Raw genomic sequence first — 14,787 nt, 5'->3', positions numbered from 1 at the left:
TGCACAAATCAAGTATGCTTGTAAGTAAAAAAGTAGGTAATGCCAGAAAGAATTTTTTTTTATAAAGATTTTATAAAGATTTTTTTTTATAAGATTTTATTTTATTTTTCACCAGAGAGAGAGGGAACACAAGCAGGGGGAGTGGGAGAGGGAGAAGCAGGCCTCCTGCCGAGCAGGGAGCCTGATGCGGGGCTCGATCCCAGGACCCTGGGATCATGACCTGAGCCAAAGGCAGATGCTTAACAACTGAGCCACCCAGGCACCCAGAAAGAATTTTTTTAATCTAATTATTCAATGTTCAGGAGAATCACCCAAAATGTGAAAACAAGTAAAGCTTGAAAATAAAAAGACAAAGAAGGATATAACAGGCAACCATGAACCAAAAGAAAGCTGATGTGGCTATATTTTTATCAGAAGTAATAGGTGTTAAGACTAAAAATTATTAACTATGAGGGGAGAGACTCATAATAGTTTTTTAAAAGCTCAATTCAAGAAGATATAAAAAATTTAAACTTATGTATACCTAATAAAATAATATCAAATTATATAGAGTAAAAATTGATAAGGTGGAGAAAAAACGCGGCTCACAAAGCTTAAAATATCTACTATCTGGCCTTTTACAGAATAAGTTTGTAGACCTCTATACGTGGAATATAAGGCATCTCAGCAAATTTCAAAATATTTTTTCCAAACGATAGTAATCTTTGAAGCACAATGCAACTAAGATGCCAATTAAAAAATAAGTTTAAATAAGTAAAAAATTCCACACTCTTGAATATTTAAAAGGAAACCATACTTTTAAATAATGCATGGGTCAAAGGAGAAATAATAATGGGAATTTTAGAATACTATGTAGTAAGTGATAATGAATATGTTACATATTAGAACTTGATAGATGGCCAAGGATGGACAATTTGAACATCACTAAGGGCACTAATTGCAATGATAAAAATAGACCAAATATGGTTAAATTCATGAGTTTAGATACTTGGGAAAAAAGCTAAGAGGTCACTTTGGGAAGATAATAGAGAATTATTCATTGGTAAAGAAAAAGAAAAAAATCATGCATGTATCATGTCCTTCTTGCATGGACCGTACCATCAATAGTCAATAAACTGGAAACAATGGCGTAGGTGGACAAGTTGAAACTTTCGGGCAAACCCAAGAGGCAAATCATATTCAGATGCCCAAGTGAGGCCACTAAAAGGGAACTCTTCAGGAGGTCTATGGAAAGCTGTGGTCTCTGTGGGCTGATCATGAGGCCAAGCTTGGATCCAGTGGGGAATTCTGTATCTATCCATCACCATACCTGACTGCAACAAACTCTGAAAGCAGTGTCTGCTACTTCACTTCTATCTTCCAGGTTTCATGTAAGCTCTTCTTTCGGCCAATGCTAACTCAGAGCCATAACGGAAAGGGAATTCAGAGTAGCATACTATTTTTTTCAATTTGGCAGCTATACATCTTCTTTTAACCACTTCCAAATGAAGATAATAGCAAAATCATGCTTCCACTTAAGAAGATGTAACTACCCCTCATACAGCTGAAAAGGCACTGATCTTTCCCACAGAATACACAAATGAGATCCATCTTTAGATGATGTCCATTTGTCTTATAGCTGGATCGCACTCCTTTTTTGGTATCTTGTAACTTACATACTAACGTATAAAGTTAATATTTTATGTTATATAGTGGAAGAATGGGAGAGAAGAACAGAAAAAAGTGGTGTGTATGTGTATCCACACATGCATGAATATATTCATATCAAAGAAAAAATAGACTCGTAAGTACTACAATCCTCATTTCCACAACAGCTCACGTGGTCATAGCTGCTATTTACAACCTCCTTTGTACCAAGTTAGTATACTCTGCTCTCAGCAAGCAGTCAGCTTTCCTCAAGGGTGACCCAAACCTTCATTCCTGAAAGATCTGTATCATTTGCAGTCCTACTATATTGGGTTGTTGTGGCTTTCTGTCAACTTTTTTCATGGCACACAGGAAGTATGAAGAGGTGTCCCCGGAGGATCTATTGAATTCCAGAGATGTCCCCTTCTGCCCCCATTGGGTAGTAGCAACCTAATTTCCCCTTTAGGAGTAGGATCAATCAAATAGCTAATACAGTAAGTCACTTTTTTGTGTGGTTGGTTCAGTGGCATGAGAAGACCCGAATGGCCAGGTTACAGTCTCAGCTTCTAGTTTGCTGGAATCTTTTTTGTATCCCTAGTGAAAGCACTCTTCCTTTGGGACTAAGACCTCTAAACCCACAGCGCACAAAGTTGAGGGAATGGGAAGCACGGTTTTTGTTAGTGGATCATTAGAGTTATTAATAAGAAGAACAATCCCATTTCCATCCCTTAATTCTTGGAACTGAGATAAAAAGCACCATATGGTGGTTACTTACTCGGTGTATATATTGCATCCTGTAAGACATTATTCTTGCCCTGAAAAGTGTTGTCATCCAGCTGGCACCACAACTAAGTCTTCAAAAGGCCATTCCCCAATCCCATCAGGGCAACTGCTTCAAAATGTTGGAGAACATGATAAGCCCAGTGAATTCTATGAGCTTGAGCCCGTTGCTGTCATTCGTTTGGTATAAAACCAGTTTTCTGTTCAGAGAGCAATGCTGTGTGGAATGCCATGAGGATGAATGAGCCATTTCATGGTTCACAGAAGGTGATTTTGCCAGAAACATGGCAGGCAGGAAAGGCAAATCTATATCCAATTCAGACCCCTGGGGAGGATTTTCCATAACCATTGTCGTTAGGGCCTCTCCTGAGCGGGGTGGTGGTGCAGCAGGTGTCCACTTTTGGGTGTTGCTGGCGTACCCTGAAAACCCATCTGTAATCAGGCCTGAATTTTGTCTTCCTCAGGATAGTGGACACAGAGAACTTCCCAAGAGGCCAGAGGTATGGACGGGAGACAGAGGAGACAATTAATAGGAATAAGAGCCATAGGAATCTGAGCCAGTTGCTCATGCAACTTACTTGTACCTTCAGGACCTGCTTGAGCCCGATCTTACATATATTATTTCCATTCATGCTGCAGTGCTGCTGCGCATGCTCAACATAATGGCTTAGTGGGTCAAACAATATCTCATTCAAAATGAGCAGTTCGGGTTCCATGACAACTTGGTAGTCCAAAGTCAAGCATTCAGTCTCTCACAGGGTCCAGTAGCAAACCAGAAGCTATTTCTTCAAAGGACAACAGTTCTCTTTAGAAGATGGCATAGCGTTGCTTCAAATCCTACAGGTCTGTGCTGTAATTCACCGAGGATCCTCCCAGGGCCCCATACAACATCCCCATCTGTCACAGACATTTCAAATATCAGTGGGTCTTCTGGATGAAAGGGCTCAAGTGCCGAGGGGCTGGTGCACAGCTTGGACCCGTTGCAGAGCCTTCTCTCACTGGGCCCTACTGAAAACTGGAAACCCACTAAATGTTGCGTTTTTGTCTTTGGAGTAGGAAGGGCTAGGTGCAGCAATTTATTCTTCACCTTAGAAGAGATATGTGGACCATGCCCCAGATCAGTGGACATAGTCACTAAGGTGGAAGTTTCCAAAACTTGCATGAAATTTATTTCTTACCCTTCAGATATTTGCTACTTCCTGCTCATCAGATCCAATCAACATACTATCATTGGTATAATGGGCCAAGATGATATTTTGTGGAATGGAGAGGCAATAAAGATATTTTCAGACTGGGTGATGAGAGAGGGCTGTAGAGTTGATGAAAGCTTGATATAAGACAGTGAAGTGAATTGCTAGCCCCACCAGGGGAAAGCAAACTGCTTTTTGTAGTCTTTATTATGAGAGATAAGAGAAAAGGTATTAATCAGATCAAGAGCGGCATACCAAGTACCAAGGATTGTATCGGTTTGCTCCAATTCGGAAACCTCATTTGGAAGAGCAGATGTGATTAGAATTATGACCTGATTAAATTCACTATAATCTCCCATCATTCCCCCAAATCTAGCTTTTCTTCACAGGCCAAATAGATGAAATAAATGGGGTTGTAGAACCACCACATGTCCATTCTTTAAAGCCTTCATGGCGGCACTATTCTGAGAATGCTATGTTGCCTTTGGTTTACTATTTGGGCAAGTAAAAGTAGTTTTAGGGACTTCCTCCTGGCCTTTTTTATCATAAAGCTCTCACTCCATAATTTGGGGTTCGAACAATGTGGGGATTCTGTCATTTGCTGAATATGTAAATTCCAACTCTGCATTTCAGAACTGGGAAAATAATCATGGATTGGGGTTGGGTTTCACCAGGTCCACTATGAGTTGGGCTCAAACCCAAATTCCACTTATTCCCTGACTTCTTAGGCCCTACACTGACTGTCATACCACAGTGACATTTTGGGTGCTAGGAATCAGCATTAATTCAGAGCCAGTAAGCAGTGATACTCAAATTCTGGTTATTGTCCCTCCCCTAACATACAATAATACTGGTAAGTTGCCACAAGTATCTTTGGGGAAGGGTAGGTGAAAGATTTACAGTGTAGCAGGATTCCTCCTCAAGGAGACTTGCCTCATCTTAATTTGAGGGGCTCTGCATCTTCTTCTTGATCCAGACTGAATCAAGCCTGGGAATCATTGGAGGATCCAGGATTATCTGCTCAGGGATTCAAGACAGATTTCTTTACTCCAGACCTAGAGTTTTTGTTATATACAAATCAAGTAAGACACTACTAGGGTGTCTATATATTTGAATCCTAAGAAGATCACAATAAATTGGCCAGTGCCAGAGATCAAACCATTCTGATGATCCCTTTAGCTCTGTCCATTATAGCAACCATGTTTCCCTTGTCTCTGGTAGTTAAGATAGTTAAGTCATGTCACTTGGTGCCCGTCATTCCAGTATCCCACCAATCCCAGTGAATTCAGGGAGTCTAGTTTAACAATAGCATTAATGGCTTGTAGAGAATGGCAATACAAAACTGTACAAGGATTTTGGTGTTTGCTTCATCGGTGCATTTCTTAAAGCCTTGATGAAGGGAGGGTCTTCTGAACCCTCCTGAGTCATCATTAGGGGATGGATGAACAGTTCTTAAATCATACATCCACTCCAGCATTCCAACTCCTTATCTTTCAGATACCTTTTGTTTATATAGTGTGACATTGATTTATGAAAGAGATGAGTTTCAGGTACTACTTGACAGAAAACAGTTTCACAGTTGGCATGTGTGGGTAGAAATGTGAGTAATATAGGGCAAGACATAAAGATAGAAATGGGAGTACGGTAGACCCCCTTATCCATGGTTTTGCTTTCCACAGTTGCAGTCACCCTCTGTCAACCGTGGTCCGGAAGCAGTTGATCCTCTTCCTGACATTTCTCCAGAAGGTCAGTGGTGGCCTCACGCTAATTCACAACGCCTATGTCATTCACCTCATTTCATCTCATCCTGTAGGCATTTGATCATCTCACATCATCACAAGAAGAAGAATGAGTGCAGCAAGATATTTTGAGAGAGAGAGACCCCATTCACTTAACTTTTATTACAGTATAGTATTACAATTGTTCTATTTTATTATTGTTCTTGTTAATCTCTTATGGTACCTAATTTATACATTAAACTTCATCATAGGTATGTGTTTATGTATAGGAAAAAAACATAGTGTAGTAGGGTTCAATACTGTCTGTGGTTTTAGGCATCCACTGGGCATCTTGGAATGTATCCCCTGCAGATAAGGGGGGACTACTGTAATGAAGTAAGAGATTTGAGCAGACATAAAAAATTCAGGAGATTATTGATGAACCATAGAAGTTTGATGGTGGGAAAAGAGAAGAGGCGATAGTCCAAACTGAAGAGTTGCTGCTTCTGGGAAGAGGACTGGAAAGATAGAGGAGACTCTGTAATGAAACAGAGAGATTTGGGAGTAGGAAATCTACATGACACGAAAGAGAGCAGCGTGTCAAAAGTGATTTTGAGGTTCATTAAGTTAGAGCTTGATATATTGTGGTATTAATAAGAAAGATGGGAAAACCATAGAGAGAAGGCATACGGAAGAGAATCGTTTGAAGGTTAGATGGGAAAAGATGTGACAGAGTACTGAAAAATTCAAAAATATAACTGTCAGAGGGGGCTGATGGAAAGCTGTTATATGCAGTGACTTTGTAATGTGAACACTTGGCTAGGTTTACCTACATTCCCAGAATTCATTTCTCTGTATGTTTTTGGTTAGGGTGGTCCATAAGAGAGTGGGATTTGGAGGGTAGAAATGAAGCAGTAGACATTTTGAGGCTCCCACATGTTGTCATTTATCTGTTGCCTCACCTCATTGGTGTGTGGCAGCAGCCGAGCCTGTGACTGGTCAACTTTTGCCAAGATCCTCCTTTATTTTCTGCAACATCTAGGCCAGGGGTGTGTGTGTGTGTGTGTGTGTGTGTGTGTGTGTGTGTGTGTGTGTTTAGTTCCATGACAAAGGGACCCAGCTCATGTAGGACACCCAAGCCATCAAGGTCAGAGGCAATGACATGGGTTTCAGTCCATCCTCATGGGCTCATGTTTTTGAATTCTAGCTTGCTCTTAATTTTACCCACTTTACATCCATCTGCTCTTCCCAACTGGTTGCCATATATATATTTCCTTTACTATATTAGTCAGCATGCAATCAGAGAAGCAGGATCACCATATATGTGTGTATATATATATATATATATATAAAATACACCACACACACACACACACGATTCTGCTTCTCTGATTGTACCCTCACTGATATAAAGGAAATAGTAGTTTAGGGTAGTGATTCTCAAGATTTCAAAATCTATGTCTTATTTGCGTAAGTATAAATATTTGCATAAGTATTTATATTTCTCTTCTTTCCCACCCCACCAGTTGTAACAAACCCCTCTGAAAGAAGCATGTCCATTAGGTGAAGGAATTCTAGTTTTCAGAGATATATGGATGGTATTTCTTTTTTTTTTTTTTTCTTTGCCACAAGGTAATTTTAAAAAAATGTCGTTTCTTTGTTTAAACAGTTACTAAGTTGGTTCATCTTTTAGTAACAGACCTTCCCTCCCCTAGTCCCCCCGACTCAGTCCTGTATGATCACATCATCATCGTCATCCTCGTCTTCCTCCTCCTCCTCTTCATCCTCATCATCTTCTGGCAGTTCTTCCTCCTCCTCTTCCTCCTCTTCATCTAGACAAACCACCACCTCAGCTGGCTCAGGTAATCGAGAGTCAAACCAATCCAGTACCTGCTGGGTGCTAAGCCTTGATGCCTGACTCAGTTGAGGGATATCACTTTCCCATAGCTGTTGATGGGCTGCCCAGTACCTCTCCAAGGGTCATATATCCGGTGGGGGTGGGGGGTTCGGCAGAGGTGGTGTCTCAGCCCATTCACTCAAGGAGCGGGTTGAAGGTGGGGGTTTGGGAATTGCTGGGTCCTGGAAACTAGGGGCACCAGGTACTGCATTGTCCCGAAACCATTTTAGTTGCCCATGCTTCAAGGCATAGCGTGTGTCACCAAACCACTGAATGATCTCAGGTCGAGGTAAGCCAGTGATCTGTTCTAATTTATGGTAATCCTCACGCCGTGCCCATTGGCACTGTAAAAAAAAAGATTTGAGGATAGCCAGCTGCTCTTTGGTTTTGCGCTTGGTCTTTTGCTGGCGTTGCATATCTGGGGAAAGGTACTCTGCAGGGCCAACCCTACCTGATACTGAGTTATGTCTTAGCCCTTGGGGCCAGGCTGGCTCCAGATGTGGGGGCAGTGCCTGTTCATTGGGTGACAGTGGCTGTGAGATACAGCCCAGTGACTGGAGGGGTTTAGAGGTGGCAGTAGCTCCGTTAGCCAGTACCGGGAAAGTGGAAGAAGAGGTAGAGGAAGAAGGAGGAGTCATATTAGATGCTGACTCCTGCTTACAACTACTAGCAAGTAGTGAGATTGGTGGGAGCTTATCCCGAGCATGTGGCTGGTGGACAGCTGTGGAGTGATTCCATGAAGCAGAACCTAGGCCATGTGACTGGTTGGGACCCCTGCCTGCCTGCTCCTTAGAGAAGCCACTGCTTTGAAGATTCTGCCAATAATCGGATTGGTGGGGGAATGTCCCACTGCCAGGTGCCATCAGGGGTTCCTTTGCTTTCTGGTGACTCAGCAGCTCTGAGGACTCCTCAGGCTCCACCTTCAATCCTTTCATCTGGGTGGGCTCACTAAGAGTCAGGGGCACTATTCCAAGACCCACTTGTTCTGGAGGTCGCATCGGAGAAGGAGGCACCTCCTCTGGGGGCCACCCTGCATGATGAGTAAAAGAGAGAAAGGATTTGAAATGGAGCTGGTCCCGATGGTAGACCACTCGGGCTCGAGTCTCTTCTATTTCTTCAGATGACCAGCTAATGCCACAGCGGAGGCACTGGGCCATGAACCAAGTCTTGACTTTCTCCATCTGCAGCCCATAGCGTAAACAGAGAAGGGCAATGTCTGCTAGACTGGGATAGGGAAAGTAGCTGAAGGTTTGTAGCAAGTGGTCATTGCCATCCAGCTCACTGGTCTGGGCTGCTTGGGTCCACACAAGCTGTAGCTCCTCGGAGATTGGAGGGAGGCAGATGAGCCCCGCCGGGGAGCTATTAAGACTGCTGGCCTCTTTATTAGGAGGCATGGTGCTTTCTGATTTGTGCCCTTCAGAGATAGCGCAGTCCGGCCCGGGCGGCGGCTCCCAGCCTCGCACCATGGGCCGGGGGGAAAAGGGGAGAAAGGGCAGGGGGCCTCCGGGGTGGGAGTGGGGTTCCCGCCCGGTGCGGCCTGCTCCAAGCCCACCTGCGCGGAGGGCCGGGACCGGGACTGCCCCCCCCCCCCCCCCCCCCCCCCCCGTCCCCGAGAGCGCGCCCGTCTTATGGATGGTATTTCTTAAAATGTTGTTTTCATTTTAAAAAAATATTATACTATGATAATGGCTTTGGTTTTTAAATTAAACACATCCACTTCCACATATTCTTAATTGTTTGTTCTTCTCCAGTCCTTGCCCCTTTCCCATCACTCTTCTGGAGAATAAAGATTAGCCATTCAGGGCGCCTGGGTGGCTCAGTTGGTTAAGCATCTGCCTTCAGTTCAGGTCATGATCCCAGGGTCCTGGGATCGAGCCCCACATTGGGCTCTTTGCTTGGCGGGGAGCCTGCTTCTCCCTCTCCTTCTGCTTGTGCTCTCTCTCTCAAATAAATAAAACATTTTTTAAAAAGATTAGACATTCGGATTCTTCTTCAACTTTGTACATAGAAAGTCACAGGAGACCATAATTCACTCCCTACACCCAATACAGACCAAATAATCTACATAATTATAGTTTTTTAAAAAATCAGAGAAATGAGAGAACAAAGAAACCTAAGTGAACTAAATTTTAGAAAATGACAATCCTTCAGATGAGAGGAAAGATATGCAGTGGTTCTCACCCTTGACTGAAGTGGAGGGAAGAGTAATCCACCATAGATGATGGTAAGGAGAAATCAGCCTAACTTTTAACAAATTTTGACGGCAGTGTGTGGACCGTGCATAGGTTAGAATCCAGAGGAGCCATAGGCACAGAAGAAACTATACTACCTCACAGTTCTTTCTGTGATATTCATTAACAGGTAGGGCCACGAAAACAAGGGCAGTGAAGAAGAGCTGGGGAGAAACTTTCAGAGATACATTGGGCTTTCAGCTAAGAAAGTTTTGTAGAGGGATAGAAGAGCTGAGAGAAGACCCCTGGCCCTCTAGGCATTCAGCTCAGAAAGATTGGGAATGGAAGTGGGAGAGAACTGAGATCCTCCCCCAAGGCTTAAAGCTAAGGAAGACATCAAGCAGAGCAGAAAAGCTGAGAATAAGAGCTCTAAAACAATATTTGCTTGAAGGAAAAGTCCTGTCCTGCCTTCAAAATATTTGAAGCCAATGGTGAATTGACTCAAACTATAAAACTATAACAAACCCCAAATTCAGCTTAACTATAGATCATACAGACTCAGCCTAAATTCTGGTGGCATTATAGGAGAAGATGTATAGCCTCTTTTGGAGGAAAACATCATTTAATTCTTTGTCTACTGTATTTTTACATAAAATACCTAGCACATAGTAAACAATATTAAGAAACATAAAAACAAAACAAAACATTAACATGTAACCCATGATCAAGAAAGGAAAACATCGGGGTGCCAGGGAGGCTCAGTCAGTTCGGCTCAGGTCATGATCCAGGGTCCTGGGATCAAGTCCTGCATTGGGCTCCCTGCTCAGTGGGGAGCCTGCCTCTTCCTATCACTCTGCCCACCGCCCCCCCCCCGGCTCTTGCGCACGCTCACACGCACACTCTCTCTCTGTCACTCTCTCAAATAAATAAATAAAAATCTTTAAAAAAGGAAAAGAAAACATCAATAGAAGTTAACCAAGAAATAGTCCAGATTTCAGAATTATCACAGTATGACAAAAATGCTAAAGGACTTAAAGGAAAAGGTAAAAGCCATGTATGAAGATATGAGTAACTTCAGGAAAGTGATGGAGAGTATAAAAAAATGGAAATACTAAAAATAAAAAACACAGTATCATAAGAACTATTTAGATGGGTTGGCTTAACAGTAAGGTGGACAATACAGAGGAAAGAAATTTAGAAAGAGATAAATAGAAAGAAGGCATCCAAACTGAAAGACAAAGAGAAAAAAAGTAAAACAAAACAGAGTATTTTAGATATATGGAACAATGTCATGTGGTCTAATATTTGTATCACTGGAGTAATAAAAGGACAGGAGAGAGAAAATGGGCAGAAACAATATTCAGAGAGGTAACAGATGAGAATTTTCCCAAGCTAATGAAAGATACCAACTTATAGTCCAAGAATTGCAGCCAACATCAAGAAGAATAAATACAAAGGAAACCACACTTAGGCACATCATAGTCAAAATTTTGAAAGCCAAATTTAGAGAGACCGTAAGAGAAGCTAGAGAAAAAAAAAAGATACTGTACACAGGGAGTTAAAATATGAACTACAAATAACTTTTAATCAAAAATTTTGGAGACAGAGATGGAATTATGTATTTAAAGTGCCAAAAGGAAAAAGAATTGTCAACCTAAAATTTTATATACAGTGAAACTTATCCTTCAAAAGTGAATGTGAAATAAAGACATCCTCACACAGACAAAAGCTGAGAGACTTTATCACCAACAAACTGCACTTCAAGAAATGCCAAAAGTTCTCGAGGCCAGAGAAAAATGAAACCATACCTGCAGGAGAAATAAAAAAGTATCAGAAAGGACAAATCCCTGGACAAATAAAAAAGACACATATATTTTAGTACCTTCATTATATACACATATTTACAATTTTTTAAATATCAACCCCCCCACCAACAAGGTATGGTGGGTTTTATAACACATATAAGTAAATATATGCCAGTATCATAAAGGATGGGAGAGGGATAAATGGAAATATGCTGTTGTTTCTTATATATTCTTCACATAGAATAATATTATTTGAAGATAGTTATAATTAAAGATGCAAATTGCAGTTTCTAGAGGACCACTATATATTTTTTTAAAGATTTATTTATTTATTTGAGAGAGTGAGAATGAGAGAGAGTACATGAGAGGGGGGAGGGTCAGAGGGAGAAGGAGGCTCCTCGCTGAGCAGGGAGCCCGATGCGGGACTCGATCCCGGGACTCCAGGATCATGACCTGAGCCGAAGGCAGTTGCTTAACCAACTGAGCCACCCAGGCGCCCCGTCTAGAGGACCACTATGTTTAACATACAGGAGAAAAGCTACAAAGACAACATAGGAATATGAAAAAAAATACCTAATTTGCCAAAGATTCAGGAAAAGGAATAGAGAAACAATTGACAAGTGGGAATGAATAAGTGAAAACTCCCTCCAACCACAATTATTGAACACTGAATGTCTTTGGAAATTAGCGTTTGCTACAGACTTGATGTTTTTCATTAATTCAGCCTAAAACTATAAGGCAAAACAGAGCTATGTGTGAATTGTATGCTGTAGTTAGATCATTTTGATATGACTAACACTGTTGCAATCACAAATAAGAGCTGCTTTATAAACTTCCCATGCCATCAGAAGTTAAAACAAGAAGCAAGATCTCCATTCCAACACAGATTTTCAGCAGTTACATTTTTCTGAAGTCAAACTACAATTCCAATAGTGGTTTTTGGATTATGATACAAGTGAAAAGGAAATTTCCGTATTTAAAATCCATTTTACTGTGCACTTCCACCTAATTTTCCATTGAAAGTGATTAACCTGCAATGTAATGGCATGCAAAGGGGAAATATCAAGAGAACTTAATAGAATTGTAATAGAATTTTTTTTTAAGATTTTTTTTTTATTATTTATTTGACAGAGAGAGAGAGACAGTGAGGGAGGGAACACAAGCAGGGGGAGTGGAGGAGGGAGAAGCAGGCTTCCCACTGAGCAGGGAGCCCTATGTGGGGCTCGATCCCAGGACCCTGGGATCATGACCTGAGCCGAAGGCAGATGCTTAACGACTGAGCCACCCAGGCGCCCCAGAATTGTAATAGAATTGGATAAATAAATGCCTTCTAAGCAATGAATATGCTTAAGTAAAACCATATGCTCATGGGTTGTCAGTACCTATCTGGGTGAGAAAATATTTTCAAAAATGAAATATGTAAAATTTCACTACAGATCAGCATTAACAGATAAACAGATAATTAGTTTTGATGATAGAGAACCCTTACTCTAACTGGTGTTCAACTAAGTAAAATGTTATCCCCCACAAAAGTAATTCCATTCCTCTCATTATTAGACTTGATTACAATTATTACACCTTACATTTTGTCAATAATGTGGATATTTATTTTCTCTCGTTATAGAAATATCTGCATAATGCCCTCAGTTTTGCCCCTTTGCACACAAACTCTAAAATATTTTTTACCTGGCCCTTTATAGAAAGAAATTGCCAACTGGTCTAAACGCACAGTTTTCCACAACTGTTGTTTTGTTTTGGAATCACATGCTTTCTAATTGAAACTACTACTTCTATGAGTCACTTGGAGAAGGTAAAAAGGAGATAGAAATGGAAGTTGAGAGTTAATTCAGTCCTGAGGTTAAGTAATTGTAGCTAACATCGAGCACATATTACATGTAGCAAGTACTCAGGTAATTAAGCACTTTGTATATATTTGCTCATTTACAGGAATCTTATGAGATAGGTACTATTCCGAACCTTTTACAGAAGCTGAGAGTTGCCGAGGATCTTATTGGTAAGTGATATAGAGGGTTTACAGGATTTAATCTAGCGATAGGACATCAGAATCAATGTCTGCAACGTAAGTAGAGGGATCAAGGGAAGATAGATAATTGTTGGGGGGCGTGAGGGGGTGGGGGATAGAGGTGGGTGGCAGGTGGTCCAAGGTAGAGGAGCCGGTGTGGACATGAGATCTCTTGGGGAGAATATGACTACCAGGTGACAAAAACTGGTTAAGATCCCTGGAGGCTCACAAAAACCGGTAATTCCCACCTGCCGGCAATAGGACTCTTTTTTACCCCAACCCCTTTTAATCAATTCTGCTTCAGAATTTCCTGATGAGTGCGTGAAGAGGTCTGGATACATTTTATAATGTGGAGAGTTGAAGATGAGTAGGAAAAATCTGTAGCGTGGGGATCTGGGAAATCTGTCCTTTTTTACATGTAGATATACACACATTATAGGTACATATTCATACCTATGTATTTATATATTTGTAATATAACACACATCCACACACCTAAGCCCTATGTGTGTATCAGCAGGGTTTAGAATTTAAAACACAATTATGTTCTCAGTGTTTTGCAGCGGCCACTTCAGAGCATTTTAAGAGACTATGAATGACAATAAAAATAACAGAGTGATCAGACCACATGTGCTCAAGGCTAGAACCCTCAGCCCCGCCGGCTTTTACTTCCCCTCGATTGTTTTTCCAGCCAAATATTCCTCCCCTGGCAGGATCCTAGGGTCATCCAAACGGCCAATGACGGTTTCAGAGAAGCGGTCCCGGGGAGGGGTATTATGTTCAGGAACACGTCCTGTCAACTTTGCAGTCGAGTCACCTATTTCGGTTGGTAGCGGCCGCTATTTCTTTAAATGGACAGCGGATTTCGAAACGGCAGGAAGGGGGGGGGGGTCAGGAAAAGGAACTCAACCGCCTTTGATAACTGCCCAGCAGCCTTCCCTTCCCCAGAACGCGTGCTCGGTTGGGGAAGCGCCTGCGGCGGCCGCATTCCTCCCCTCCCCCCCGCGGGCGCGCGCGGCGCCTGCTCTTTTCGGGGCGCCCACCTTCGCGGGGAATCCCCCCCAACCCGGCCGTCCCCCTGCGTCTGCGGCGCGGCCGCCCGGCTTTGTCTCCGGCGGCGTCGCGCTCCGGCGCTCGCGCTCCCACATTTCCCCGTGTGCAGGCTGTAACCCGATCTCCCATTTCCTGGTGGATTCTCTTAAAGAGGCAGCGGTCGAGAAGCAGAACAAAGGCTATTGTTTTATTTCCTCCTTTGGATTCCGCGTCCTTACCGGAATGCCCCTTCATATATGATTATTCTCCTTGCCTCTGCGCTCGGGCTGGGGCGGGGGGTGGGGGAGAGCCCTTGTGCATTTCAGTGTATCAGAGACGGAGCCGGGCAAGGTGGGAGGCGTTTCATAAAAACCTGTCTTGTGGTTTCTGGGGCCCCAGCGTAACGTTTTTTTCAACGTGTCTCCCTAGACCAGGCGATTGCTCGGCGGCGCCTGGGCAGCCCGGCTCCCCCGCCGGCGGAGGGGCTCGCGGCCGGCGCGCGTGGGCCGCGCTGCGGGGGGCTGCGCCGCGCGCTCCGCCGGCGG

General features: G+C 42.7%; 1 protein-coding gene across 1 annotated transcript; it reads right to left on the bottom strand.

Moving 5' to 3' along the window:
• Positions 1-6,975: 6,975 nt before the first annotated feature.
• LOC110581005 (homeobox and leucine zipper protein Homez-like) lies at positions 6,976-8,753 on the bottom strand. Its single transcript, XM_044914923.1, is given in 1 exon segment — positions 6,976-8,753. A coding segment is annotated over 1 exon segment (1,638 nt). The 5' UTR covers positions 8,678-8,753; the 3' UTR covers positions 6,976-7,039.
• Between the last annotated feature and the right edge of the window lie 6,034 nt (positions 8,754-14,787).

Source organism: Neomonachus schauinslandi, chromosome 5 (genome assembly GCF_002201575.2).
Source record: "Neomonachus schauinslandi chromosome 5, ASM220157v2, whole genome shotgun sequence".
Classification (NCBI taxonomy): Eukaryota; Metazoa; Chordata; class Mammalia; order Carnivora; family Phocidae; genus Neomonachus; species Neomonachus schauinslandi.
Note: the sequence above shows the minus strand (reverse complement) of the source record. Positions and strands in the feature narration are given on the sequence as shown.